This window comes from Dipodomys ordii, unplaced genomic scaffold (genome assembly GCF_000151885.1).
Source record: "Dipodomys ordii isolate 6190 unplaced genomic scaffold, Dord_2.0 Scaffold36, whole genome shotgun sequence".
Taxonomy (NCBI): Eukaryota; Metazoa; Chordata; class Mammalia; order Rodentia; family Heteromyidae; genus Dipodomys; species Dipodomys ordii.
Window position 1 is genome coordinate 6,355,222 of NW_012267252.1, and position 27,996 is coordinate 6,383,217.

General features: G+C 44.4%; 1 protein-coding gene across 2 annotated transcripts; it reads left to right on the plus strand.

Annotated features, from left to right (window-relative positions):
* As3mt (arsenite methyltransferase) lies at positions 1-27,991 on the plus strand. 2 transcript variants are annotated; one of them, XM_013017650.1, is made up of 12 exons: positions 1-80; positions 230-270; positions 530-657; positions 2,018-2,168; positions 2,641-2,777; positions 3,983-4,052; positions 5,975-6,056; positions 8,463-8,594; positions 8,913-9,055; positions 15,629-15,760; positions 27,418-27,556; positions 27,750-27,991. In XM_013017650.1, coding segments are annotated over exons 1-11 (1,125 nt in total). In that variant the 5' UTR covers positions 1-79; the 3' UTR covers positions 27,526-27,556; positions 27,750-27,991. The 2 variants fall into 2 exon arrangements, with proteins under 2 accessions (XP_012873104.1, XP_012873103.1); XM_013017649.1 differs by having other exon boundaries at positions 27,418-27,991.
* The last annotated feature ends 5 nt before the right edge of the window (positions 27,992-27,996 follow it).

The window sequence follows — 27,996 nt, forward strand, 5'->3', positions numbered from 1 at the left end:
TGCCAGCAGGGGCGGGGCCTCGGTGCTGACCGGAGCTGGCTCTCAAGTCCGGAAGCTGGAGATTCGGAGATCCCGAGACAGTGAGCTTCCCCCCCTGCCCCCCCTCGCCCCCAGCCCCTCCCCCGCCCGCGTGCCCTGCCGAGGGTCTGCGCTTCCTCCCGCCCTAGTCCGTGCAAGTTGGGCTGCCTGCCTCTCGGCCGCCTTTCAGTCCCTTTCCCTCTCTCCGCAGTGGCCGACCTCCGCCCTGCAGAGATCCAGAAAGAAGTTCAGGTGAGAGCGCAGCTTCGGAGTGGCCTGGAGCGCCCCCATCCCCCCCCCCGACCTCCCCCCCTCTGGCTCAGAGAGGCCCTGCCAGGCCAGGGGTACCCCTAGGGGAGGGGAAGGGCCAGCCCTGGGCTCCCTGGTATGCGGCTGGGAGCAGAGGCTAGCCAGGCCTGGAGAAGTGGCCCTCACATCTCTTGTGGAATCCTGAGGCCTTTGTCTCCCCGCCCCCACCTTGCCCCCTGTCTGCCCTTGGCCTCTGGATCAGAACTACTACGGCCAGGTGCTGAGGACAGCTGCAGATCTCCAGTCAAACGCCTGTGTCACTAAAGCCAGGCCGCTCCTCCAGCACATCCGGGAAGCCCTGCAGAACGTACACGAGGAAGTCACCTTGAGGTAGCCTGTCCTATGCCGTCCCCACCAGGCCTCTAGACTACAATGAACCCAAGAGACAGTGATGCAGTCCTGGGCCCAAGAAGCCATCTCACTGGCTTGTCATACTGTCCCCAAAGCTCTTCACTGCTCTGCTTAGCCAGCTTCCACGACGCCCTCCACCCCTTCCCAAAGCATCATACTTGCCCTTGTACACCCTTGGGCCTACTGTCCAAGGTCCACAGTTTAACCTTCCCTATCAACCTGGGCTCGCCCTGACCTTTCTCTTTCTGACTGCCTGGGCACTGCCCTCCAGCCAGCGAGCAGTTAGCAATGCAGATGGCCTTCCCATTCCTTTGCACTCTGTAACTCCATCTTGTCTACACCTTCCCTAATCCTGAGCACCTGTGCCCCAAACTGCTCCTACAGTTACTCCCCGTGCTCCTCAGTTTGACAAAAACCTGTTGAAAATGTGTTCTGGCCTTGTGTTTTACTTCCCTAATTACAGTAAATGCAAGCAGAGGATAGGGGGAAAAATGCCCTCAACACTAGAGTTGGGGTCCTGAATTAGATGTTTAACAGCTAATGCCCAAATGCCTTAAGTCAACGAGTATTTCAGATGGCTTACTCAAGCCTTGGTACCTGGGCCAGAGTCCAACAACACTATGGTAAAACAGATATGGTCCTAGCCTTCTGGAGCTTTCGTGGGAGGAGCCAAACCCCTCCAATAGAAGTAGGAATGAGTGATGGGAAGATGGAAAGCGAGGAACGGAGACAAATAGGAAGGAGGACTGTGTAAGATTTTAGTATTGTCACCTTCCCTATGGGAGAAGAATGTGGATTCCATTTTTTTCTCAAATTCTTTATTGTGTTTAAGTGATTACATAATTTCACAAATTTCACAGTATTGTGGGACAGTGAATGCTTAAAGTCACAAACACAGGACTGGCAAAAAATTAAAAAAGAAATAAAATGAAATAAAGATATTTTCAACTAAAAAAAGTCACAAGGGCTGGGAAGGTGGCTCAGTGGTAGAGTGCTTGCCTTGCATGCATGAGGCCCTGGGTTTGATTCTTCAGCACCACATAAGCAAAAAAAGCTGGAAGTGGCACTGTGGCTCAAGTGGTAGAGCGCTAGCCTTGACCTGAAGAGCTGAGGGACAGCACCCAGGCCCAGAGTTCAGACCCCATGACTGGCAAATAAATAAAGTCACAAACACATTCTAACTTTCATGGGGCAAATTGTCTATCGTGGTCTATAAAAGTTATGAGTTCTCTGAGCTTTGACAATACAGTTATTTCTTCCATATCAGGTGCTATGTACATTTCTTTCCTTTTGCATAGTGTCAGCGGTTCCCTCTTTCCCACTCTTTCCCATTTCTTAGGTATTATGGCTGTGGTCTGGTCATCCCTGAGTGCCTAGAAAACTGTTGGATTTTGGACCTCGGCAGTGGAAGTGGCAGAGATTGCTATGCGCTTAGTCAGCTGGTTGGTGAGAAAGGGCATGTCACTGGAATAGACATGACTGAAGGTCAGGTAAGGCAAGGATTCAGGAGATCCAAAGTGGGAAAATTCTCACATGTGCTCTTGGCAAGAGAAGGTTGTTTCTTTTATGAATTTTCAAGGAAAATCGAAAAAGGCTGCTATTTAGCAACGATCATTGGCATCATTATTGCTTCTTGGCTACACACGGAGAGCTTTGATAACTAGAGGCTCTGCTGGGAGAACATAAAAGCGGAGGTTTGGCCCAATGACTGAGTAGCACGATGGACTCCCATGTTTTTCTTCCTTCTGCCATCAGTCCTGAATACTTGGCCATTGATTGTTCAAGGAAAACTCACATAGTAGGAGTTTATGTTCTAGGCAGTAGCTTGTCCCCCGTGTCCCCAGGAAACGTATGTATCTGTTTTGAAAAAATGGGAGTATAGTCCACTAGTAATGAGAAAATTTTTGGAAAAGTACATGCACATACCATGTTGGATGTCAAACCTCTATTTTTTTCTTTTAGGTGGAAGTGGCTAAAAAGTATCTCAACTACCACATGGAAAAATTTGGCTTCCAGACATGCAATGTGACTTTCATTCATGGCTGCATTGAGAACTTGGCACAGGCTGGAATCCAGAATGAGAGCTACGATATTGTTATGTATGGCTTGCAGTTATGAGTAAAACCAGGTTTCTTTTGCAAGGCAATCGCTCTACCACTGAGCCACCTTGCCAGCCCAAGCCAGGTTTCTTTTGAAGACACAAATGTTACCAATTTTCACTGACACTCTTTTCCTTTAATTTTTTTGTTTCGTGTTTTGTTTGGATTTTTTTTGTGTGTGTGTTGAAGGCTGGGATGGGACTCAACTTTGGTACCTAATATTTTCAGTCATTAGCTGGTGCTCTACCAACTGATCCATGCTTCCAACCCTCCTGAATCTCATTGAGTCTTTTTTTGGTGCCAGTACTGGGGCTTGAATTCAGGACCTGGCCAAGCTTTAGCTTTTTTTTTTTCTTTTTGGTCAATTGTGTTGCTTGAACTCAGGGTCTGAGTGCTGTCCTTAGCTCTTTTGCTCAAGGCTAGTGCTCTATCACTTGAGCCAGAGCTCTACTTCCAGCCTTTTCTTTATTGGAGATAAGGGTCTATATGGACTTTCTTGCCTGGGCTCACTTTGAACTACAATTCTCAGATCTCAGCCTCCTGAGTAGCTAGGATTACAGGAGTGCACCATGGGTGCCTAGCTCCATGTATACTTTTATGTACTATACTTTTAAACAACTGTCAGTGTGGTGCATATGTTAACACCAGCATAAACCACACAAACATAATAGGCTGTGCTACACTATTAGTAGGTCCTGTTACCATGACTACATATAATGTTACCAGGCAACCAATAATTTTCAGTTTTATGATAACCTTAGAAAACTATCATGTAAGTGGTTCTTCCTTGCTAAAGTGTTGTGTGGCTCTTAACTATTAATTTCATGGCAAGTGACAGGATTTTTTTTCTTGTTTTCCTCCAAATTGTTGTAATCATGCCCAAGTTGGACAGTGTTCAGAAAGCTTCCTTTCAGAAGCTTCCTCTGTTTACATGTGACTTCAGAAATGCCATGTGCAGGAACTATCTAGTCTTATTTGTCTTGCTGCCTGGTTAATGTCAGGAGAGAATAAACAAGAATCATGCCTTGTGTATTTCTCTGCTGAGATTTTTACATGCACTGCCTGTCTCCCTTATATTGGGAAGAAGTTGAGTTTGGGGAAGGGAAAGGTGAGGTAAGGAGAAAGGTATAGCTTGGACAAGATGGTAGGAGCCACCATTAGAGACGTAAGGTTATTTAAGTCCTTTCTCATTTGCTCTTTCGTAGATCAAATTGTGTTATTAACCTTGTGCCAGATAAACAGCAAGTTCTTCAGGAGGTGTATAAGGTGCTGAAGGTAAGAAAAGGGAGATAATAAACTTTGAATATTGATGAGGGCTGGTAGCATCTGCTCTGTTCTTTCCTTCTTGTACTGAGAGCTTAGATGATTTTAACTTTCCACCCAAAATAAAGGAAGGCAAAAAAATATATAAAAATCAGTGAGTGATAGAATGCCTTATTTATGGTTCTTTTCCCTCTCAGGTCACAAAAAAAGTTGGGAGGTCATGGTTGTCATTGAGTATGTTTTGTATGAGTCTTATTGACAGTTCTGCTTGCTGCCATAAATGATCTTAAGACAGTATCTGCAAAGCTCCGGGAACCTTAAGATTCAAGATACATAACTATATACTGTCTTCTAGAATATACAGTGTTTCTCACAGCTACTGATTTCTTCTCTGCCAGAATCACAGGTCCTAGGGAAGTTAAAAAAGATGAAACTGTTGGCATTGGTGGCTCACACCTGTAATCCTAGCTACTCAGAAGGCTGAGATATGAGGATCATGGTTCAAAGCCAGCCTGGACAGGCTGGAGAATCATCTCCAGTTAACCACCAGAAAACCAGAAGTGGCACTGTGACTCAAGTGATAGAACACTAGCCTTGAGCTGAAGAGCTGAGGGACAGCGCTCAGGCCCAGATATCAAGCCCTACAACTGACAATAAATAAATAAATAAAATATGATTTTATTTATTTATTTTTTCCAGTCCTGGGTGCTTGAACTCGGGGCCTGGGTACTGTCCCTGAGCTTCTTTTACTCAAGGCTAGCACTCTACCACTTGAGCCACAGTGCCACTTCTGGCCTTTTCTGTTTATATGGTACTGAGGAATTGAATCCAGGGCTTCATGCATGCTAGGCAAGCACTCTACCATTAAGCCATATTCCCAAACCAAGATGAAACTTTTATACTAATACCTTTCTAAAAGGAAAACTGGTAGGAACTGTGCTGTTTTCCTGTGTATCACATGAGATGAGTCTCTTGGTTCTGGAAGATGCAGATTCTGAAATTTAGGGGACAGCTGGTGGGGGGCGGTGTACTCAGCTCAACAGCACAGCACTTAATGTAACATGCTTTAGGTTCAGTTCCTCCACCAAAAATGATTCTGAGCCAGGTGCTGGTGGCTCATGTGTGCAATTCTAGCTACTCAGGAGGCTAAGATCTGACCAGTCTGGGCAGAAAAGTCTTGTGAGATTTTTTTTTTTCGGTTGGTCATGGGGCCTGAACTCTGGGCCTGGGCACTGTCCCTCAGCTCTTCAGCTCAAGGCTAGCACACTACCACTTGAGCCACAGCGCCACTTCTGGCTTTTTCTGTTTATGTGGTACTGAGGAATTGAACGCAGGGCTTCATGCATGCTCGGCAAACACTCTACCACTGAGCCACATTCACAGCCCTGGGCCTTGTACTCTTGCTTAGCTTTTTGTGCTTAAGGCTGGCCCTTACTAGACCTCCATACTTTTCAAGTTATTCAGATCAAATCTTAAACTTCTGGTGACTTGTTTGTCTTAGATTTTAAGGAAAATATTTTAAAATTCAATGTGTGATAACATTACAAAAGGCTGTATCATTTTTAAAAGGGTAAGTATCTATTAATACTGTTTATATCTTCTATTAGTTATACAGCTAGCTGGGATAGTGCTATGTTAGGATTGGCTAAATAAGTTAGGCAACCTAAGTATGTTTATTCAAGAGAGACTCTTAGAAAATGATTTTATTACCTATTGGGTAGGATACTGAAGATAAAAACAAACAACAAAACTTGTCTCTTGGCTATGGCTTATAAGGAGGGGGTAGCCATCATTTATTCAAAGGATCAGTGGGGTTAAAAGCTGCTCAAACACTTGCGTGAGCTTTTAAAATTGATCTGTGTCCTCATCTCGTTCCTTGTTATCTGGGGTCAATGTAATCTTTAACCTTGCTTGGACTCACTTTGCTCTTTCAGCATGGTGGAGAGCTGTATTTCAGTGACGTGTATGCTAGCCTTGACTTGCCAGAAGAAATCAAGACACATACAGTTTTATGGGGTAGGTGTTCTTGTGACCCTCAAGCTAAGACAGACGGTTGTGTGGAGAGCTCCATCTTGCTGACAGCCCTATGGCACTCAAAAGCAATAGGATTTTGGATAACTTAAAAAATCTATTTCATAGCCGGGCGCTGGTGGCTCACGCCTGTAATCCTAGCTACTCAGGAGGCTGAGATCTGAGGATCGCGGTTCAAAGCCAGCCCGGGCAGGAGAGACCGTGAGATTCCTATCTCCAATAAACCACCAGAAAACCGGAAGTGGCGCTGTAGCTCAAGTGGTAGAGCGCTCGCCTTGAGCTGAAGAGCTGAGGGACAGCGCCCAGGCCCAGAGTTCAAGCCCCACGACCGACAAAAAAAAATCTATTTCAGGCATTGTTTGCCAATCTGTAAAATGTTGACAGTACTACAGCCTGCTATATAAGACTGTTGGGAGGCCTAAATGGGATGACCAATGTAGAAAGTACCTTGAAAAGTAGGTGTTGAAATGAAGGCAGCTGTTTCTGAGTTGATGATGCTTTCTTCATGTTGTCATTCTTGTTGCTGTCAACTTGCTCATGTTTTTGTATATGTGCCATTACCAAGGCTTGAACTTGGGGGTTTCATACTCTAAGCTTTTCTTGCTCATGGCTGGCACTCTACTACTTGCACCACCCCTCTATTCTGGCTTTTTGCTGGTCAATTGGAAATAAGAGCCTTGTGAACTTGTCTGCCAGGGCTGGCTTTGAAACTTTCTCTTTTTTATTTGTTTGCCAGTTCTGGACCTTGAACTCAGGGCCTGGGCTCTGTCCCTGAGCCTCTCTTTGTTCAAAGCTCGGGTTCTATCATTTGAGCCACCATACCACTTCTGGCTTCTTTCTAAGTAGTTTACTGGAGGTAAGAGTCTCAAAAGAGTCTCATGGACTTTGCTGCCTGAGTTGGCTTTTTTTGTTTTTGGTCAGTTGTGGGGCTTGAACTCGGCCTGGGTGCTAACCTGAGCCTCTTTGTGCTCAAGGCTAATGCTCTACCACTTGAACCACAGAGCCACTTCCAGTTTTTGAGTGATTAACTAGAGATAAGAGTCTCATGGGGACTTTTCTGCTTGGGTTGGCTTTGAACCATGATCCTCAGATCTCAGCCTCCTGAGTATCTAGGATTATAGGTGTGAGCCACCAGCTTCTGCTAGCTTTGAACTTTGATCTTCAAATCTCACCCTCGTGTGTGTGTGTGTGTGTGTGTGTGTGTGTGTGTGTGTGTGTGTGTGTGTGTGTGTGTAGGTCTTGAGTGCCACTTCTGGCTTTTTGGTAGTTAATTGGAAATTGATTGGAGTTAATTGGAGTCTCATAGATTTTCCTGGCTGGACTGGCTTTGAATCACAATTCTCAGATCTTAGCCTCCTGAGTAGTTAGGATTAGAGATGCGTGCCACCAGTACCCAGCTAACAGTTTTACTTATGACTTCTAGACTTTGGGAGAATGTTCAGTCAGTTTCAATTTCTATGATATGTTAGTTTTTATTGTTATTACAAAAGGTAATATACAGAGAATCACCACTTTATGACAGGTGAGGAATACATTTCTTTTTGGATAGTGTCTCCCCTTCCTTTGCTCTCTCCCAGTTTTTCCCTCCTGTCCCTATCCACAAGTTGTATAGTTCATTTTTAAGATAGTAGCACTGCTGCATTTGTTCACCCTTTGTCCTTCTATTTCTGTACCCCTCTTACCTTCCCAAAGACAGATAAATGAACAAACAAAACAAAAAGAAAAAATCTTGCTTATTTCCATTTCCTAGAGTTCATTTTGATAAGTACTATTTTATCTTATCAGAGGCACGGAGGCCTAGTGCCTTTGTGTTTCTCTCCTAAGAATGTCTTCTTTCAGTCTCACTGCGTGTGAATAAAAAATGCCTATCGTCCGTAAAATTCATCATGTTCTGGGGTATTTTAGATCTAGCTTCCGCATGTGAGAGAAACTATGCGCCCTTTGTCTCTCTGAGCTTGGCTTACCTCACTTAAGATGATTTGTTCTAGGTCCATCCATTTCCCTGCAAATGGCATAGTATTCTTTTTAATGGCTGCATAAAATTCCATGGTAGATAAATACCACATTTTGGGGATCCACTCATCTCTTATAGGCCATCTGGGCTGTTTCCATAACTTGGCTATTGTGAATAGTGCATCAATGAACACAGACATAAAGACACATGTGTCTTTATGGTATCCTGACTTGTAATGTTCTAGGTAGATACCCAAGAAAGGTATGGCTGGGTTGTAGGTTAGCTTTTGTAGTTTGTATGTTTAGTTTTTGAGGAACCTCCAGACTGCTGTAGTACCTATATTTTTAACTAATACTATGTCCTGGTTAATTGTATTGATTATTAATTACTGTAATTCTGTTTTATGTATTGATCAATCTGTGATTTTTTTTCTAAAGGTGAGTGCCTGGGTGGTGCCTTGTACTGGAAGAACCTTGCCATCCTTGCCCAGAAACTTGGGTTCTGCTCTCCACGTTTGGTCACTGCCAATTTCATTACAATTCAAAACAAGGAACTAGAAAGCATGGTTGGTAAGAACTAGCAAGAGGAACAAATATAACTGGAACTTGAATGATTCAGATTTGGTGATTAGTATTTACTGAGTGATTCCCACTGAGGGAGACTTGGAGCCACCTGGAAATATCCATCTTGTTTCCCAAATAATGAGAACTCCCCTTACACACACATAAGTTTAATAGTTAATGAAAATTCTTAAGTTCCTTCACGAAATAGAGAGAAATGCCTAGAAAGATAATTAATGGAATACCAAGAAGAAAATCATCTTTCCTCTGCTGAGTGAGCCAGTCTTGTTGGAGTGCTGACAATGAGCCATACATATCTGTTTTTAGGTGACTGTCGTTTTGTTTCTGCCACTTTTCGCCTCTTCAAACTTTCTGAGACAGCACCAGCCAAAAGATGCCAAGTTATTTACAATGGGGGAATCACAGGATATGAAAAAGAACTAATGTTGGATGCAAATTTCATATTCAAGGTAAATAAAAAGATCCATGGGGTTGGGGGTATATGTCAGTGGTAGAGTACTTACATTAGCATGAGTGAGGCCTTCAGTTTGGTCCCCACAAATTCTCTCTTTCTCTCTCTCTCTCTCTCTCTCTCTCACACACACACACACACACACACAAATTAAAAAACAAAACAAAACAGAGCAAACTTTTTAAGACTTCTGACATTGTTTTGTTTCTGGTCTTACTCATGGTTTGGGTACCTCTTTATATTGCTTCTCAGTTTTCTGCAGTTGGTGTGTGTGTTTATATATATATATACATATACATATATATTCTTATTATATATATTTTATTTGCTTCCCACTAATAAATTTTGTTTTATTCACACTAGAGAAATAGATCTTGCTTTCCCAAAGCTGGGCACTGGTGGCTCATACCTGTCATCCTAGCTGCTCAGGAAATCTAAGGATCACTATTTGAAGCAGTCTGGGCAGGAAAATCCAACACTCTTTTTTTTTTTTTTTAATTTGTGGCATGTTTTTTTTTTTGTACGTATTTATTTATTGTAAAGATACTGTACAGAGGAGTTACAGTTACATGAGCAAGGTAATGAGTCCATTTCCTATCCAGCATTGTCGACACTCTTATCTCCAACTAACCAGCAAAAAACCAGAAGTGGAGCTGAGTGTTAGCCTTGAGCAAAAAAGCTAAGGTGGCCAGGTGCTGGTGGCACATGCCTATAATCCTGGCTACTCGGGAGTCTGAGATCTGAGGATCCCGGTTCAAAGCCAGCTGGGGCAGGAAAGTCTGTAAAACTTTTATCTCCAATTAACCACCAGAAAACCAGAAGTGGCGCTGTGGCTCAAGTGGTAGAGCACTTGCTTTGAGCTGAAGAGCACAGGGACAGCGCCCAAGCCCAGAGTTAAAGCCCCACGACTGACAAAAAAAAAAAAAAATGTAGGCATTAACACATCCTTTTTATTTATTTTATTATTTTTGTTGTTGGTCGTGTGGCTTGAACTCTGAGTCTGGGCTCTGTCCCTGAGTTTCTTTTGCTCAAGGCTAGCACTCTACCACTTGAGCCACAACGCCACTTCTGGCTTTTTCAAAGTAGTTCACTGGAGATAAGAGTCTCAAGGGCTTTCCTGCCTGGGCTGGCTTCAAACCACAATCCCCAGATCTCAGCCTCCTGAGTAGCTAAGATTACAGGAGAGAGCCACCAGCAGCCAGCTTATTTTAAATCTTTTAAAGGTTGAAAGGGATTTCAAGAATATAATTTCTGGTGGGAAAATAGGATTGGCACAAACACTTTCCTGGCAAGCCACTGTAAATGCTTCGGCTGTATTTGATGTACAGAGGTAGGGATTAGCTTCAGAGTATCTTGCTACCTCACTGGGAGGCCAGAGGAACAATAGTTCATATTATCATGACATCCATTCGGTGATCTAGGCTTTTTCCTTCAGCAAGGACTTTGTCAGATGGATGTTGTGTTTGACCTCCAAATATGACTGACAAAAACAACTGATAAAAACAACCTTAGGATTGCTCTGGCATCTTAACATCTTTGCCAGGTTCTGGGCCACATAACCTGGACCCTGCAAGGCAGGCTTCAAGGACCTCTGGATTACTTAGGATTTCAGCATACCCAGGCATTCCTGCCAAGCCAGGGATGTCCCTCCCATTCCAGGCATTTCCTCAAGAAAATTACCAAGTAATTTCCCAGGAAAGTGACCTAGAAAAGGGCCATGCTGAATTCCTATTTGTGTTCTGGCTCCTTCTTCCCTCTGGGCTCTCTTATGTTTTTTTTTGTTTTTTTGTCGGTTGTGGGGCTTGAAGTCTGGGCTTGGATGCTGTCCCTGTGCTCCTCAGCTCAAGGCTAGCGCTGGAGCGACAGCACCACTTCCCATTTTTCAGTGGAGATAAGAGTTTCATGGACTTTCCTACCTGGGCTGGCTTTGAATCATGATCCTCAGATCTCAGCCTCCAAAGTAGCTAGGATTACAGGCATGAACTACCGGATCTCTTGTGATTTTGTCCAGTCTTTGCTCCTTCCTCCCTCCCTTTCCTGCCCCCTCCCCTTCTTTCCTCCCTTCCCTCTCTTCCCTCCTTCCCTCCTTCCTTCCTTCCTTCCTTCTTTCTTCCCTCCCTCCCTCCCTTCCTCTTTTCCTCTCTTCCTCCCTTCCTTGCTTCCCTCCCTTCCTTCTTCCCTCCCTCCTTTGCTCTCTCCCTCCCTTCCTCCCTCCCTTCCTCCTTCTCTGTCTCTATCTCTCTGTCTCTCTTGGGCTGATCCTGAGGCTTGAACTCAGGGCCATAGTCCTGTCCCTGAGCTTTTCTGCTCAAGGCTAATGCTCTATTACTTGAGCCACAGTTCCACTTCTGTTTTTTTTTTGGTATTTAATTGGAGATAAGAGTCCCACTGCCTGACGCCAGTGGTTCACGCCTGTAATCCTAGCTACTCAGGAGGCTGAGATCTGAGGATCCCAGTTCAAAGCCAGCCTGGGCAGGAAAGCCCGTGAAACTCTTATCTCCAATAAACCACCAGAAAACCAGAAGTGGCGCTGTAGCTCAAGTGGTAGAGCGCTCGTCTTGAGCTGAAGAGCTGAGGGACAGCGCTCAGGCCCAGAGTTCAAGCCCCATGACCGACAAAAAAAAAAAAGAGTCCCACCCATTTTCCTGACTAAGCTGACTTTGAACCACAATCCTTAGATCTCAGCCTCCTGCATAGTTAGGATTATAGACATGAGCCACCAGCGCCTGGCCTTTGCTTCTCTATTGATCTCTTGTTCGTCACGTATTCACATGTCCTTTCTCTGATGTTCAGTACTTCTCTGGGTCCTTAGTTGAACTTTCAGCTCTTCGTCAAGTTTACAAGCAAGGGCAAGGTCACCAGTTGCTTCTTCCCCATTAGCCTAGAACTTTTGTCTGCTTTCCCTTGTCACGCAAGGCTGAACTCATTGGGATTTTCTTTTCCTTTTTTTGTCAGTCATGGGGCCTTGGCCTGGGCACCGTCCCTCAACTCTTCAGCTCAAGGCTAGCACTCTACCACTTGAGCTACAGCACCACTTCCAGCCTTTTCTGTTTATGTGGTGCTGAGGAATCGAACCCAGGGCCTCATGTATGCGAGGCAAGCACTCTACCACTGAGCCACCTTCCCAGCCCCCGCATTGGGATTTTCTTTAGTGGCTCTGTCACTCTCTCCAATGGCAGCATTTATCTTCTGTAATTTGATGAAGACATTGGCTCTCTGTATGCAGAATGGCAACTTGAGAGTTCAGCATCTGGGAATGAGTCAGGGGCTTTCTGTAGGTCACCATCTAGGTCTTCCAGGGCAATGTCTTTCTTTTTATTTGTTTCATCCATCACCTCCTTAGATCTCTCCATGTTCACCTGCCTTTTCTCGAGGGACATCAATGTCTGCTTCAGGTCTACCTACCTTCATTACCAATTCCAGGTGGCTTCATTGTTCAATGACTCAGCTGTCCTTCTGGTTTCCTTTGTCTTCTGATTTTTTTCTCCCTTGATGCTTTTGTCTGATTTAGCTTTCTGTGTGTATCAAGAAGTGGGCCTCGGGGCTGGGAAGGTGGCTCAGTGGTAGAGCGCTTGCCTTGCATGCCTGAGGCCCTGGGTTCGATTCCTCAGTACCACATAAGCAAAATGAAAAAAGCCGGAAGTGGCGCTGTGGCTCATGGTAGAGCGCTAGCCTTGAGCTGAAGAGCTGAGGGACAGTGCCTAGGCCCAGAATTCAGGCCCCATGACTGGACCCCCCCCAAAAAAAAAAAAGAAGTGGGCCTCTCTTGCCCATTCTTCTATGCAGGACTCCTGCATCCTACTTACATTTTCATGAAGGCCTTAATGCATAGTAATTTTGCAGAAGTCCGTGGTTAGGAGGTGTGGGAGGCAGCTGAGGGGGCTGTGACTCCATCCCAGGCCTGGTTACTGGCTCAGCTTGATTATTGGTTCCTGTGTATTTATTTTTAGAAAAGTGGGAAAGTATGTTCCTATTATTTATTCTAAAAATGTTTTTAATTGCAGAAGAAAAAATAGTGCAATGAGTACCCATATGTGCACCATTGATTTCAGCAATTGAGAACAGCTGGCCATAGTTGCTTCATCTGTATATATGCATACATGGTCCCAGGTTGCATAACAGTTTCAGTCAAGGACAGACTATGTATAGGCAATTCCATAAGATTATAGTGGGGCTAGAAACTTCCTGTCACCTACAGATGCTGTAACCATCATACTTCAGAGTAAAACCTATCACTCATGCTCATGGTAATGTTGGCGTAAACAAAGCTACTGTGCAGAAGCATAACAGATATAAGTATGTACAGTTAAATTAGTTGACCATGATAATAAATGACTATGTTACCTGTTTATGTATTTACTATACTATACATTTTTTAGATGGTCTTGCTTCATAGCCTAGGCTAGCTTCAAATTTACAAACTTCCTGCTGCAGTCTTGCAAGAACTGGGATTACAGGTATGCACCACAATGCCCAGCAACTATACTATACTTTTTTTTTTGGTCCAGTCGTGGGGCCTGAACTCTGGGCCTGGGTGCTGTCCCTCAGCTCTTTAGCTCAAGGCTAGCGCTCTACCACTTAAGCCACAGCGCCACTTCCGGCTTTTTTCTTTTTTCTTATGTGGGGCTGAGGAATCAAACCCAGGGCCTCGAGCATGCAAGGCAAGCACTCTACCACTGAGCAACCTTCCCAGCCCCAAATATACTTTTTTTTTTTGTCAGTTGTGGGGCTTGAACTCTGGACCTGGGCTCTGTCCCTCAGCTCTTCAGCTCAAGGCAAACACCCTACCTCTTGAGCCACAGTGCCACTTCTGATTTTCTGGTGATTAAATGGAGATAAGAGTCTCACGGACTTCCCTGCCTGAGCTAGCTTTGAATGGTGATCCTCAGATCTCAGCCTCCTGAGTAGCTAGGGTTACAGGCATGAGCCACTGGTGCCAGGCTTTGTGAGATTCTGATCTCCAATTAACCATCAGAAAACTGGAAGTGGCACTGTTGCTCAAGTGGTAGAGTGCTCCTCTTGAGCTGAAAAGCTGAGAAACTGTCCATGCCCAGAGTTCAAGCCCCCTGACCAAAAAAAAAAAAGTGGTACCTCTATACAGTGGAATTGTACCTTTCTTTAGAAAGACTAAGAGAATGTCATTTGTTGTAGGGAAATGGGTGAACCTAGAACAAATCATGTTAAGTGAGGTCAGCCAGTCTCAGAGAGATAAAAACAGTACATTTTTTCTCTCATAAGCGGAAGCTAGATCTAAAATATAACTGGATATGATCATTTATACAGGATTCTAGACATTCAGACACAGTCAACTAAAGGAGGATACTCTTAGGGGAAGAATCCAAAGGTCTAACTCCTCTGAATATTTAAAATGCTATTTATCAAAACAAATTCCAGGCTGGGTATGGATGGCTCACTCCTGTAATCCCAGCTATTTAGGAGACTTAGAAGATCTGAGGAATATGGTTCAAAGATACCCTGGGCAGAAAAGTCCTGAGATACTCTTATCTCTAATTAACTACTCAAAAACTGGAATTGGAGCTGTGGCTCAACATGGTAGAGCCTTGAGTAAAAAAGCTCAGGGACAGCGCCCAGACCCTGACTTCAAGCCTTAGACCACCACTACCAACAAAAATTAAATTCCAGGAATGGAAACTTTTTTGTTATTGTTGTTGCCTTTGGGTTTTTTTTTTTTTGGTCTTTTTATAGGGGGCACGGAAATGGATGGAAGAAGGGTGAACAAATACAGTCATGGTATTCAATATACACTATGTAAAAATGAACTATGCAACTTGTGGGCAGGGACGGGAGAGGGAAACTGGGGGAAAGCAAAGGAAGGAGTGACATTGTCCAGAAAGAATTGCACTCATTACCTGTCTTATAGAATAGTAACCGCTCTGTGCCACACCTTAATAATAACAATAAAATTACATTAAAACAACAATAACAAAAGAGAAAACCATGTCAGGACGTATGGTAGTCTGTCAACCCTAAAATTCCACTTGCTGGTAAAATGTTTAGATATTTTCCTTATAATATGTGCACTCTCTGCCTCTGTCTCTCTCTGTCACTCTCATTGGTCACGGGCTTGACCTTGGGGCCTGAGCACTGTTCCCGAGCTCTCTTGCTCAAGCCTAGCACTCTTACCACTTTGAGCCACAGCTCTACTTCCGGTTTTGAGGGGTTAATTGAAGATAATAGTCTCATGGACTTTCCTGCCCAGACTAGGTTTGACCCGTGATCCTCAGATTTCAGCCTCCTGTGTAGCTAGGATTACAGGCGTGAGCCATGAGCAGCTGTCTCTATCTTTGTGTCAATCTCTGTCTGTCTGTCTCTCTCTGTCTCTGTCTTTCATACTAGGATTTGAGCTCGTAGTTGCTTGGCAGTTATTCTGTGACTTAACTCACACACTGAAGCCCTTTTCTGATTTATTTAGATTTTGGATTAGGATATGGTCAGGATCTTGAGCTATTTGCCTGGAGCCAGCCTTAGATCTTGATCCTATGGCTCCTGCCTCTGGGAGTAGCAGAGATTAAGTGACTGCTGAAAATACGTGTTTTATACTGCTCTTTAGAAAGGGGAAATTGTTGAAGTGGATGAAGAGACAGTGGCTATCTTGAAGAATTCACGCTTTGCTCAAGATTTTGTTTTCAGACCAATTGAAGTGAAGCTGGAACCTGGAAGTTATTCTACATTAGAATCAAAGGTTTGTTTGACTTTCTGTTCTTTACCTCATACTAGAACTATTGAAAGAAATCATGTTACTAAAAGCAAATCAATATTCTTTGCAGTTGGGCCACCACAACCTTATTTCTACAAATATTTCTAGAATAATTGTATCTATAAAGGATTTAAATTTATTTCAGAACTCCAGCTTCAATCCTGACAACAAATCAACTACTTTTGAATCTTTGGAATATCTATGAACTAACTTCAGGGTACCCACAATTCCCTTGAAATTATATGTATGACCAGGCAATTGTGGCTCACATCTATAATCCTAGTTTCTCAGGAGGCAGAGATCTGAGGATTGTGGTTTGAAGCCAGTTTGAGCAGGAAAGTCTGTGAAACTCCTATTTCCAGTTAACCACCAAAAAACCCATAAGTTGAACTGTGGTTCAAGTGGTAGAACACTAGCCTTGAACAAAAAAAGCTCAGGGAGCCAGGCACTGGTGGCTCATTCCTGTAATCCTAGCTACTCAGGATGCTGAGATCTGAGGATCTCAGTTCAAAGCCAGCCTGGGCAGGAAAGTCTGTGAAACTCTTATCTCCAATAAACCAATGAATACTGGAAGTGGCGCTGTAGCTCAAATGGTATAGCGCTAGCCTTGAGCTGAAGAGCTGAGGGATAGTACTCAGGCCCAGAGTTCAAGCCCCATGACTGACAAAAAAAAAAAAAAATCCCAGGGACTCCGGGTGCTAGTGGCTTGTGCCTGTAATCCTAGCTATTTAGGAGGCTCAGTTCAAAGCCAACCCAGGAAGGAGTCGCTTTTTTTTTCTAATTTTTTTTGGGGGGTCCGGTCTTGGGGCCGGAACTCTGGGCCTGGGCGCTGTCCCTCAGCTCTTCAGCTCAAGGCTAGCACTCTACCTCTTGAGCCACAGTGCCACTTCCGGCTTTTTTTCTTTTTGCTTATGTGGTGCTGAGGAATCAAACCCAGGGCCTCATGCATGCAAGGCAAGCGCTCTACCACTGAGCCACCTTCCCAGCCCCGAGTCTCTTAATCTCCAATAAAGTACCAGAAAACCTGAAGTGGTGCTGTGGCTCAAGTGGTAGAGTACTAGCCTTGAGCTAAAGAGCTCAGGGACAGTGCCCAGACCCAGAGTTCAAGCCCCATGACTGACAAAAACAAAAACAAAACAAAACAAAACAAAAAACAACCAGCTCAGGAGCAGCACCCAAGCCTTAAGCACAAAAAAGTTGTATGTACTTGTATTTTCTTGTCCAAGTATTTGCTTGATCAATTAAGATGATCATGAAATTTTTGTTGTTGGTTCTGTTTATGTGATATATAACATTTATTGATTTACTAAGTCAATAACCATCCATGCATCACTAGATCGAAATCAACTTGATCCATGTCATATCTTTTTATCGTATTGTTGAATTCAGTTTGCAAGAATTTAATTGAGGGGGCTGGGAATGTAGCTTAGTGGTAGTGCTTGCCTAGCATGCATGAAGCCCTGGGTTTGATCCTCAGTACCACATAAACAGAAAAGGCTGGAAGTGGTGCTATGGCTCAAGTGGTAAAGTGCTGGCCTTGAACAAAAGCAGCTCAGGGACAATGCCCCGGCCTGGGTTCAAGCCCCAGGACTGACAAAAAAAATAAAAAAGAAAAAAAAAGAATTTAATTGAGAAGTTTTAATCAATGTTCATCAAAGAGAATATGTCTCTGGCTTTGGAATGGGAATATATTTAATTCATAGAGTGAATTTGGTAGCATTCCTTCCCTTTCTATTTTGTGGGAGAGTTTAAGAAGCATTGCTGTCAATTCCTCTTCGAAGTTCTGATAGAATTTGGCTGTGACTCCTTCCCATTTTCAACTTATACTGTTTCATTAGTTAGGCTTTTGATTATTTTTATTTGAACTATTGAGCTCTTCATATCCATGATTTTAATTTGATTTTTTTTTTTAAGATTTCTATGTCTTGCCGGGCACTGGTGGCTCACGCCTGTAATCCTGGCTGCTCAGGAGGCTGAGATCTGAGGATCCCGGTTCAAAGCCAGCCGGGGCAGGAAACTCTGTGAAACTCTTATCTCCAATAAACTACCAGAAAACTGGAAGTGGTGCTGTGGCTCAATTGGTAGAGCACTTGCCTTGAGCTGAAGAGCTAAAGGACAGTGCCCAGGCCCAGAGTGGAAGCCCCACGACCAACAAAATAAAAAATAAATAAATCACAATAATCAAATCAAAATAGCAACAAGGACAGACATATAAAACCCATGAATTTTCTTATACATATGTAGCTATGTAGATAGATACTTCTATGCCTTTTTAGGAGGTATAAGGGGCTGTGGAAATCACATTCTTTAGATCTGGGTGTAAGGGCTCTGTCTTGAGTGTGTGACTCTGTCTTTCTTAAAAGTCAGCAGATAGAACCAGGGGACAGTGAGTAATTCACAGACTTCTCTTTCAAAGGTTCAGGCTGCGCTAGCCTCCAGCTATGCAGTTCCCTCCTAGCCAATGAGGATAGAAACTACCACATAGCTGCCTTCAGGGTCCCAACTATCTGTTCATGGTACCTTTGCTCTATGACCTGGCAAGGGCTCTCCTGCTTCTTCACTGCCAGATGGCTGAGGTGGCTGCCTTTCTGGCATCTCATAGTGCCTTCTGCTGGATGTTATGCATCAGCACTGCAATTATCCAAAGGTGAAAACAAGGGCCATAAGATCTATACCTCCGCTACGTGCCTCAGCAGGAAATCTTATGCCTCTGTTACCTGTGTACAGCTTAGCTTCCCATGCCTCTGGGGTCTAAGTAGACAACGTTGTTTCCAGCCATTTGAGATTCTCTTCAGGGTCCTATCCAACTTTTTCCTTCTCTTGTGACTGACTTCTGTCAGAATTCCGTGGCAAAGTGTCCCTGCATCATTGAGGTATGATTGCTCCTTTCAAAAGCAAGGGGGGGGGTGCTCAGTCTCATGAGGGTGACATTCTTTGGGATATGGGGAGCCAAATAATGACCTTCACCAAGGTCAGGCTCACACTGGGTCGTCAATCCCCATGGTAGGCTTAGGGTTTGTAGGTTGTATGGGTCTTTTCCATTGCTACAGTTCAGGGTGTTGTGGGCACAACCATGCAATTTTAACTGTGTTTTTTCTTCTTCAGTTTCCTCTTGGGTGCCAGCTCATGACTTCTCCTATTGGGCAGGTTTCTAGGCAGTTTTTTTTTTTTTTTTTTTTGCCTCTTTGTCATTACCTCTTTTATGGATTCTACATTGCCTTTTTTTTCTGTCTTTCTTCAGAATCTAGTCTGTTCTTGGAGTGGAAATGATAGACATTTCTAGTCGGCCATCCTGCCCGGCTTCCTCCTTTTCACATTTAAAAAATTGTTCTATTTTATTTTTATTTTTTATTTTTGCCAGTCCTGGGCTTGAACTCAGGGCCTGGGCACTGTCCCTGAGCTGCTTTTGCTCAAGGTCAGCACTCTGCCACTTCAGCCACAGTGCCAAGTCTGGCTTTTTCTGTTTATGTGGTACTGAGGAATCATACCCAGGACTTCATGCATGCTAGGCAAGCACTCTACCACTAAGCCACATTCCCAGTCCTCACATTTAATTTTTTTTTTTTTTTTGATCAGTCGTGGGGTTTGAACTCTGAGCCTGAGCACTGTCCCTCAGCTCTTAGCTCAAGGCAAGCACTCTACCACTTGAGCCACAGCGCCACTTCCAGTTTTCTGAGTGGTTTATTGGAAATAAGAGTCTCATAGACTTTTCCTGCTCAGGCTGGCTTTGAACTGGGATCCTCAGATCTCAGTCTCCTGAGTAGCTAGTAAGTCACTGGTGCCCAGCTACATTTAAAAAAATTTAACTACACTTTGGAACTTAGTTCAAGCCCCGGTACTGGCACACCACATACACATAAATGTGTAAAATATATAGAAGGCAGGTGCTGCTGGCTCATACCTGTCATCCTAGCTCCTCAAGAGACAGATCTGAGGCTTGAAGTTCAAAGCCAGCCTAGGCAGGAAAGTCTGCGAAACTCTCATCTCCAATTAATTACCAAAAAGCCACTAGCGGAGATGTGGCTCAAGTGATGGAGTGCTTGAGAAAAACACAAAACAATAACAATAACAAAAACCTCAAGGAAGCCGGGCGCTGGTGGCTCACGCCCATAATCCTAGCTACCTCAGGAGGCTGAGATCTGAGGATCACTGTTCAAAGCCAGCCTGGGCAAGAAAGTCCTTGAGACTCTTATCTCCAATAAACCACTCACAAAACTGGAAGTGGTGCTGTGGCTCAAGTGGTAGAGTGCTAGCCTTGAGCTGAAGAGCTGAGGGACAAAGCCCAAGCCGAGTTTAAGCCCTATGACCAACAAAAAGCAAAAACAAAAAACTCAAGGACAGCATTCAGGTCCTGAGTTCAAGTCCCAGGACTGGCACACACACACACACACACACACACACACACACAGAGTAAAGTATATAGAAACTTGTTCTGGAACAACCCAGCCCTAGTTTGTGAGGACTCACACTAATGAGGAGGAGGCAGACAGATGGAGGTTTGCAGGAGGTACAGTTTATTGGGAGATGTACTAATGACTTAATCCTAGCTGAAATGGATCCATTTCCCTTTTGGCTGTGTCATCTACTGCGCAGGAGTCTTGGGGTATGCTTCCAATATATTAGAGGGGCGGTGGTGAAGTGGGCATCCTTTAGAGATAGGACCACCTGATTGTCACCAGCGAGCTCTCTATTCATGGCTCTGCCTGTGGTAGGGCGTTCAACAGAAACTTCTGTCTAAAGCGGTATGTCTAGTTTCAGCTCCCTTCTAGATCTGAGACCCTCAAACAGAGGTGCTCTTATTCTTCCCACCTCATGCCATCTTCTGCACATCTAACTGCATTGGCAAGCCTGGCAGAGAGGTGCCCAAGGCCTGCCCTTGAACTGTCCCTACTCAAGCCTGTGATATCTTACTCCGGGAGGGCTGTAGAAGTTTTGTACTTTGTCCTATATAATGCCTGGAATGGAGTGGCTCTTATCTGGCCAGATCACTATAGGAATTTCCTGGATGGTCCAAGGCCTTGGAGTTCTTTGGAGTCAACGGCTCATCCTTATGCAAGGAGAGATGCAGGCATCCTATTGTTCATACACGGGAGAGAGAGAGAGAGAGAGAGTGTGTGTGTGTGTGTGTGTGTGTGTGTGTGTGTGTGCGCATGCGTGTGTGCACGTGTGCATGTACACACAATCCTGGGGCTTGAATTCAGGACCTTATCACTGTCCCTGAGCTGCTTTTGTTCAAGACTAGCAATCTACCACTTGAGCCACAGGGCCATTATGGGCTTTTTTGTTATATTTTGTTTTTAGTTGGTTTGAGTTTTGAACTCAGGACCTAGACATTATCCCTGAGCTCTTTTGCTCAAGGCCAGCCCTCTACCACTTGGAGCCAAGCTCCATTTCTGATTTTCTAGTGGTTAATTGGAGATAACTGTCTCATGGGGACTCTTCTGGCTGAGCTGGCTTCAAACTATGATTCTCAGGTCTCAGCCTTCTGAGTAGCTAGGATTATAAGCATGAGCCATCAGCACCCAGAGCTACTGTATTTTCAAAGTTAGCAAGACATTATTGATATAATAGAACAAGATGTTGTTATAAGGTGAATTATCCCAGAAGCCACATTTTAAAATATAGAATTATTGGAGTCTTTATTATACAGTTAACAGGCTGCAGGCCACCAGTTGTTACAAAGGCCTGCAACATGCAAATACACATAACACAGCTAGGAAACATGATAAAGAGGAAAGAAAGAACAAAAATAATACCAACAAGCCAATTCAGCTATTGGGACGCCATGATGAGTGGAGAAAAGCCAGGAGACAGGACACAGGACATGATCGCAGAGACACACACGGCATGGCCTCTGGCAGCTAGGCTGGTCCAGGCCTAAAATAGGTGGGTGCAAGGGCAGGCCCTCGGGAAATTCCCAGTCCTAGGCCCTAGACTGACAGATTCAGTAACATATCAGCCAAGTGCCTGCTCCTGCCTCCAGGGGTCTGGGCATACCCATTACCTGGGAGACAAGTGATTGGGGGGGCTTTCCCCCAGCATGAAGACAAGATGCCAGGCCCTACAATCCACCATGTGGCCAAAATGGCTCCGGCCAGACCTGACCTCCTTTCTGTAGCAGACAGAGGTGTGACAGATAAGGACTGGGCAGATACCCCTGACGCAGACCTGCCTTCTCTTCCAACCTGAGGGAGAACTGGTCTTGTGAGTCCAGTGTGAAGGATTGCTGAGAGAGGCATTAGCAAAGGGTAATAACTAGTTAGGTACTATGCACAGAGCCAATGGAAGATGTAACTTTGTCCACTGGTCAAAGTCAGGCATCAACATTTACATAGGAGGTAACACCTTATTTCACTCCCAGTAACCACTGATGATTCTCCAAGGTTTTCATTTATTTGTTTGCTTGTTTTGTCAGGCCTGGGGCTTGAACTTAGGCTGGGGCACTGTCCCTGAGCTTGTTTTGTTCAAGGATAGCACTCTTCCATTTGACCCACAGGGCTACTTCTGGCTTTTTCTGTTTATGTGGTACTGAGGAATTGAACCCAGGGCTTCATGCATGTGAGGCACGCACTCTACTACTGATCCACATTTCCAGCCCTCATTCTCCAAGGTGGACGGGGCTATGGGAGTACTGTGAGCAGGTCAGAAAATCCCAACCTGCTCTAATTCTTTCATCCCCTGTTTAATCTCTCTATGTCAACTTGACAGTTTAACCTGACTGCAGTTTATTATGTGGCCAGATGCAAAAGGCTAACAGGGCACCATTTTGCTGCTTCTCGTAAATACCACCTCAGTTACCAGAACCTTCAGTCCAAATTCTTCCACAAAGTCTTTCCTAATAGAATATCCATCCTGCCAACGGCGCGAGGCCTGAGATGAATACCAACGATGGCTCGAGGCATTCTTGCAATTCCTGGGTGCAATAATGCATAGGTGGCTTGTTGGTCCCAGTTCATATCACTTGGAAATTGCCCTGTAACCTGGGTTGCCCTGTATTGGTGTACATTTGGTGCCCAGAACTACCAGAGAGATGTCTTTCCTTTGTTCTGAGGGGACAATGAGGCCTCTCATCCTCCCATAACTGCCACTATGGAGCTCTCCCCCTACCTGAAAGGGGCGGGAGGAACCTTTCCCATTTTACCAGTATTGCCAGATGAAAGAAATTCCTAACCTTCCATTGTTCTACTTAAGATCCTTCTAGAAGGCCATCATGATTACAGTAGATTATCTTCTCAGTGGGAGTGCTAGCACAAAGCAAATTTTATCACAGCTGCTTTATTGTTATTATCTTAACCAGCCCTCAATTTCTTTTCTCCTCTCAATTTTATTTGTCCTTTTCTCTTGTCAGACTAATATGATCTCCTTGGATGTGGTACACATAGTGGAGGTGGTGTTTAAGATGTGTGGTACTGGGGCTGAGAAGTTGGCTCAGTGGTAGAGCGCTTGCCTTGCATCCCTGGGTTCGATTCCTCAGCACCACATAAGCAAAAAGAAAAAAAGCCGGAAGTGGCGCTGTGGCTCAAGTGGTAGAGCGCTAGCCTTGAGCTGAAGAGCTGAGGGACAGTGCCTAGGCCCAGAGTTCAGACCCCACAACCGGACCCCCCCCCCAAAAAAAAAAGATGTGTGGTACTAATACCCATTCTCTCTCTCTCTCTCTCTCTCTCTCTCTTTCTTTCTCTCTCACTTGGCCAGTTATGGGGCTTGAACTCTGGGCCTAGGCACTGTTCCTCAACTCTTCAGCTCAAGGCAAACACTCAAACCACTGGCTTTGAACAGTGATCCTCAGATCTCAGCCTCCTGAGTAGCTAAGATTACTAGCATGAGCCACCAGTGCCTGGCTCCATTTTCTTTATTTCTACCAGAGAATTGCTCCCCTCTCCTCTCCCCTGGTCCCAGTATCTCACTATCCAGGCAGGCAGACTCACACAGTGGTTTTGGCAGTATCTAGCAATTCTACAAGAGTATAGTTCCAAATGGACATAATTTCCTCAGTGGGAGGCCCTACTCCTGCACCTGCATGTGCTCTGCCTTCATTTTGGCATCAGAGTTGGTGGGATGGGAAAGCCAGGCTCATAGGCAGAGGGGTCCCTGTCCTCTATCATGATCTTCTTAGTCTCATCCTCTCCTCCCCAGGGATTCTAATTCTTTGCCTTCCAATCTGATTTTGTGAGAATCTCTTACACTTTTCCTTTACTAAAAGCAGCAAGCTAGGGACCTCAAATTTTCATCTCAGTTTCCCATTTTCTTAGATAGGTTACAGGCCATTTTCTCAGCTAGGTTACAGGCCATTTTCTCAGTAAGGTTACAGGCTAAGAGATGGATTGCGGGCAGATACTATCTACTACTGTGTTGTAACTCTTCTTCGGATTTCTTCATTTCTCCCATCTGCAGACTTCTGGACTTCAGAACCAAACAGCTGTGTGTCCTAGAAATCTAACCTTGTGCTCTGGGAGGAGGGCCTTGCTTATCTCTTTTATGGAAAGCTTTTATGATAAACCCTAGCACACTGATAGTCCAGGAACCACACACGTTTGTCTTCTATCACTGCTGCAGTGCAGGAATGGATGGTAGGATGGTATTGCTTCTTTTTTGGGGGGGTGGGTCGTGGGGCTTGAACTCTGGGCCTGGGCGCTGTCCGTGCGCTCTTCAGCTCTAGGCGAGCACTCTACCGCTTGAGCCACAGCGCCACTTCTGGTTTTCTGGTGGTTTATTGGAGATAAGAGGCTCATGGACTTTCCTGCCCAGGCTGAGTTTGAACCGCAGTCCTCAGATCTCAGCCTCCTGAGTAGCTAGGATTACAGGCGTGAGCCACTAGCGCCCGGCTGGTACTGCTTCTTACTGTGAATTTACTCTTTCCTCTTCCTTCTCCTCTTCTTCCTCATCCTCTCTTCCTTTTCCTCTCACCCTGTTCCTTCTTCTTTTGTGTCCATCCTGGGTCTTTAACTCAGGGACTGGGGGCTTTAGCTAGCATTCTACCACTTAAGCCACAGCTCTACTTTTGGATTTTTGGTGGTTAATTGGAGATAGGAGTCAGACTTGGTGCCCAGACTGCCTTCAAACCTCGATCCCTACATCTCCCTTGTTTATTTTTATTTACTTTTTTTTCTTTTCTTTTTTGGTACTGGGGATGGAACCCAGGATGTTGCACATGATAGGCAAGTGATTTGCCACTGAGCCTACTTGATCCCTACGTCTCAACCTCCTAAGGAGCTAGAATTTTACAGTGTGAGCCACTGGTGACTGGCTTCTTTCACTTCTTTTTAATCCTGACAGGAAAAGTGCATTTTGCTATTAAGAGTTTCATTATGACAACACCACAATATCTGAAATGATGCACACAGGATTTATCTATGGACTGTCTGGTTTGGGATAATAACAATGACAGTAGGGGCTGGGAAGGTGGCTCAGTGGTAGAGCATTTGCCTTGCATGCATGAGGCTCTGGGTTCGATTCCTCAACACCATATAAGCAGAAAAAGCCAGAAGTGGTGCTGTGGCTCAAGTGGTAGAGTGCTCTCCTTGAGCTGAAGCACTGAGGGACAGTGCCCAGGCCCAGAGTTCGGGCCCTGCGACCGACCAAAAAAACAAAAATGAACAACAACAACAAAAACAATGACAGTAATAATACATACTATCTAGCCAGGTGTGGTGGCTCCTGCCTGTAATTCAAACTACTCAGGAGACTGAGATCTGAGGATCTTGGTTCAAAGCTATCCTGGGCAAGAAAGTTCGTGAGACTCTTATCTCCTATTAACCACTCAGAAAACTGGAAGTGGCATTGTGGCTGAAGTGGTAGAGCACTAGCCTTGAGCTAAATAGCTGAGAGACAGCGCCCAAGTCTAGAGTTCAAGCCCCACAACTGACAAATGAAACAAACAAACAAAAAACACATAATATCAATAATATAGAGTGGCTAACTCATGGGACATTAATATGTTCAAGACACAGCATAGCAATGTCGTCCTCACAATAGCCTTAATTATCCTCATTTTGCAAATAAAGAAACTAAGGCCTAGAGAATTTGATTTATTAATCCAAGGTCAATCAGCTGCAAAAGGCTGAATGAGAACTCCCATTCTCTTCTAGAGCTGATGTTTTAAAATCAGAATGCGGCTCCGCTTCCACACACAGTTTGCACAGATTCTCAGGGCAGTGTTGCTGGGAGGGATGGCCTCCACGCTTTGGAGGTGTTTTAGGGCTAAGAACATGCACTGAGAAGAGAGTCTTTCCTAATTTGTAGACAGGCCATTGAATGGGAAGAAGAGAGAGGTAAATGCTTTTTTTTTCTCGGTGAAAAAATAGGGGAGACTCTCTCTCCCAGGAGCTCCATTGCCTGTAGGAGAAGAAATAAAATGGACACAAGGGCCCAGCAGTGGCAACCAGCACAGCGGCCCTCTTCCAGGCTTGGAGAGCCCTACCAGGTGCCAGGCTGCATAGAGAATACGCAGGACCAGGCCTACCTTTTCATTTTATTATCTTATTTCTTTGTGCGCTGATATTGGGGCTTGAACTCAGGGCCTTGCATTTTCACTTAGATTTTCTGCTTAAGGTTGACACTCTACCATTTGAGACACTCCTCTACTTGCAGCTTTTGGGTGGTTAATTGGAGAGAAGAGTCACATGGACTTGTCTGTCCCAGTTGGTTTCTAACTTTGATCCTCAGATCTCAGCCTCTTGAGTAACCAGGACTATAGGCATGAGCCACCCGTGCCCAGCAGACCTTTTTATTTCAGAAAGGTGGCAACTGACCGTTAATTACTTCAGTAACTGTTTCATGATTGTCTTGTAACCTTCCAATTTGCAGTGTCTGTCAATAAATAGAGTGTACATTTGCATTGAATATATTTATTGTCATTACTTAAGGTGATTTGTTTATGCTCTTAGTTTTCTGTCTTTAAGCCTGTACCCCCCCCCCCCCGCCAATGTTTGCTTTGGAGGAATCTTATTTGGAGACATACCTGTAATACTAGCTACTCAGGAGACAGATCTGAGGATCGTAGTTCAAAGTCAGCTCAGGCAGGAAAGTCCATGATACTCTTCTCTCTAACCAGCAAAAAGCCACAAATGGAGCTGTGGCTCAAGTGGTAGATTGCTAGCCTTGAGCAGTAAAACCAAAGGACAGCACCCACATCCTGAGTTCAAGCCCCATTGTCAGCACACACACAAAAAGAGGAGGATTAATAATAAAGACTGCCCTTTTGTGTCTGGGAAATTTCACTCAGACTGTCTATTGACCGTCTTTATATCTGCACATAATTGCTAAAGATGCTATCTGGACATAACTTCTTTATACATGTATTTCTGGGAATAGAAGTTTTAGCATTTAACCCAAATGTCCAAGACATATACAAATGGAAATTTCACAAAATGAAACAACTGAGCAGAATCAGCTCTCTTGGCCAGGTAGAGACCACCTTTAAGAAGCTTAAATGAAATTTACCTTGCTGTAGTAATAATCTGATTAGAAGCTTCTGGAAGATAAGCTGTATTTATAGCAGAGTGACTGATGCGATTCCCAAGACCTTATAGAACTATATAATTTTAATCTCTCTTCTTGGGAAAGCAACCTAAATCAAATATTAGTCTTTGGGTCCCTTGAAACTCGTCTGATGTGTCTTTTCAATTGGGTTTGCCTTTTGACAGGTTCTTATCACAGATCCATTCAAGCTCGCAGCAGAATCTGATAACAGAAAGCCAAGTTGTGCACCTGATGTTGCTGGGGGCTGCTGTGGCAAGAAGAAAAGCTGCTAAATCTACAGCAGAAAAAAAGAGCTCACCACAAGTGGGCAGGGGGCTAAAAAATGAGGCATATATTTTTTAACCTGCACATACCCACAGCAAAGAGCAGAGAAATAAATGGGAAAGGGCACTGTATTAGAGTTCAATGATGAAAATAAGTGAGTGATTTTTTTTTAAAGTCTCAATTAAAGGTCCATAGCAAATCCACCTAGCAGCATTTTTTTAAACTAATTCAGAGTTCTTCTGCCACCTAGTGGTCAGGAGTGAATGTTTAAAACTTGGTGAAGAGGACCTGGAAGGCTTCAGAAATGAGTTCAACAGAAGCTCTCAGGAAAAACATCTCCCCTTTGACCTGTCTTATGATACCTTTTGGACTTTTCCCCATATTAACTCACTAAGCAAAACTCCTACTGAAGGAAACAAAGGAGGAGGCTACAATGCTTGATAAGAAATGTACTCATTATCTTTCCCATGTAATTGTAA

Coding starts and splice junctions, on each gene's coding strand:
- As3mt (XM_013017649.1), top strand. Junction 9,056..15,628: donor ATGCAAATTTCATATTCAAG/GTAAATAAAAAG, acceptor ACTGCTCTTTAG/AAAGGGGAAATTGTTGAAGT. Junction 15,761..27,417: donor ATTCTACATTAGAATCAAAG/GTTTGTTTGACT, acceptor GCCTTTTGACAG/GTTCTTATCACAGATCCATT.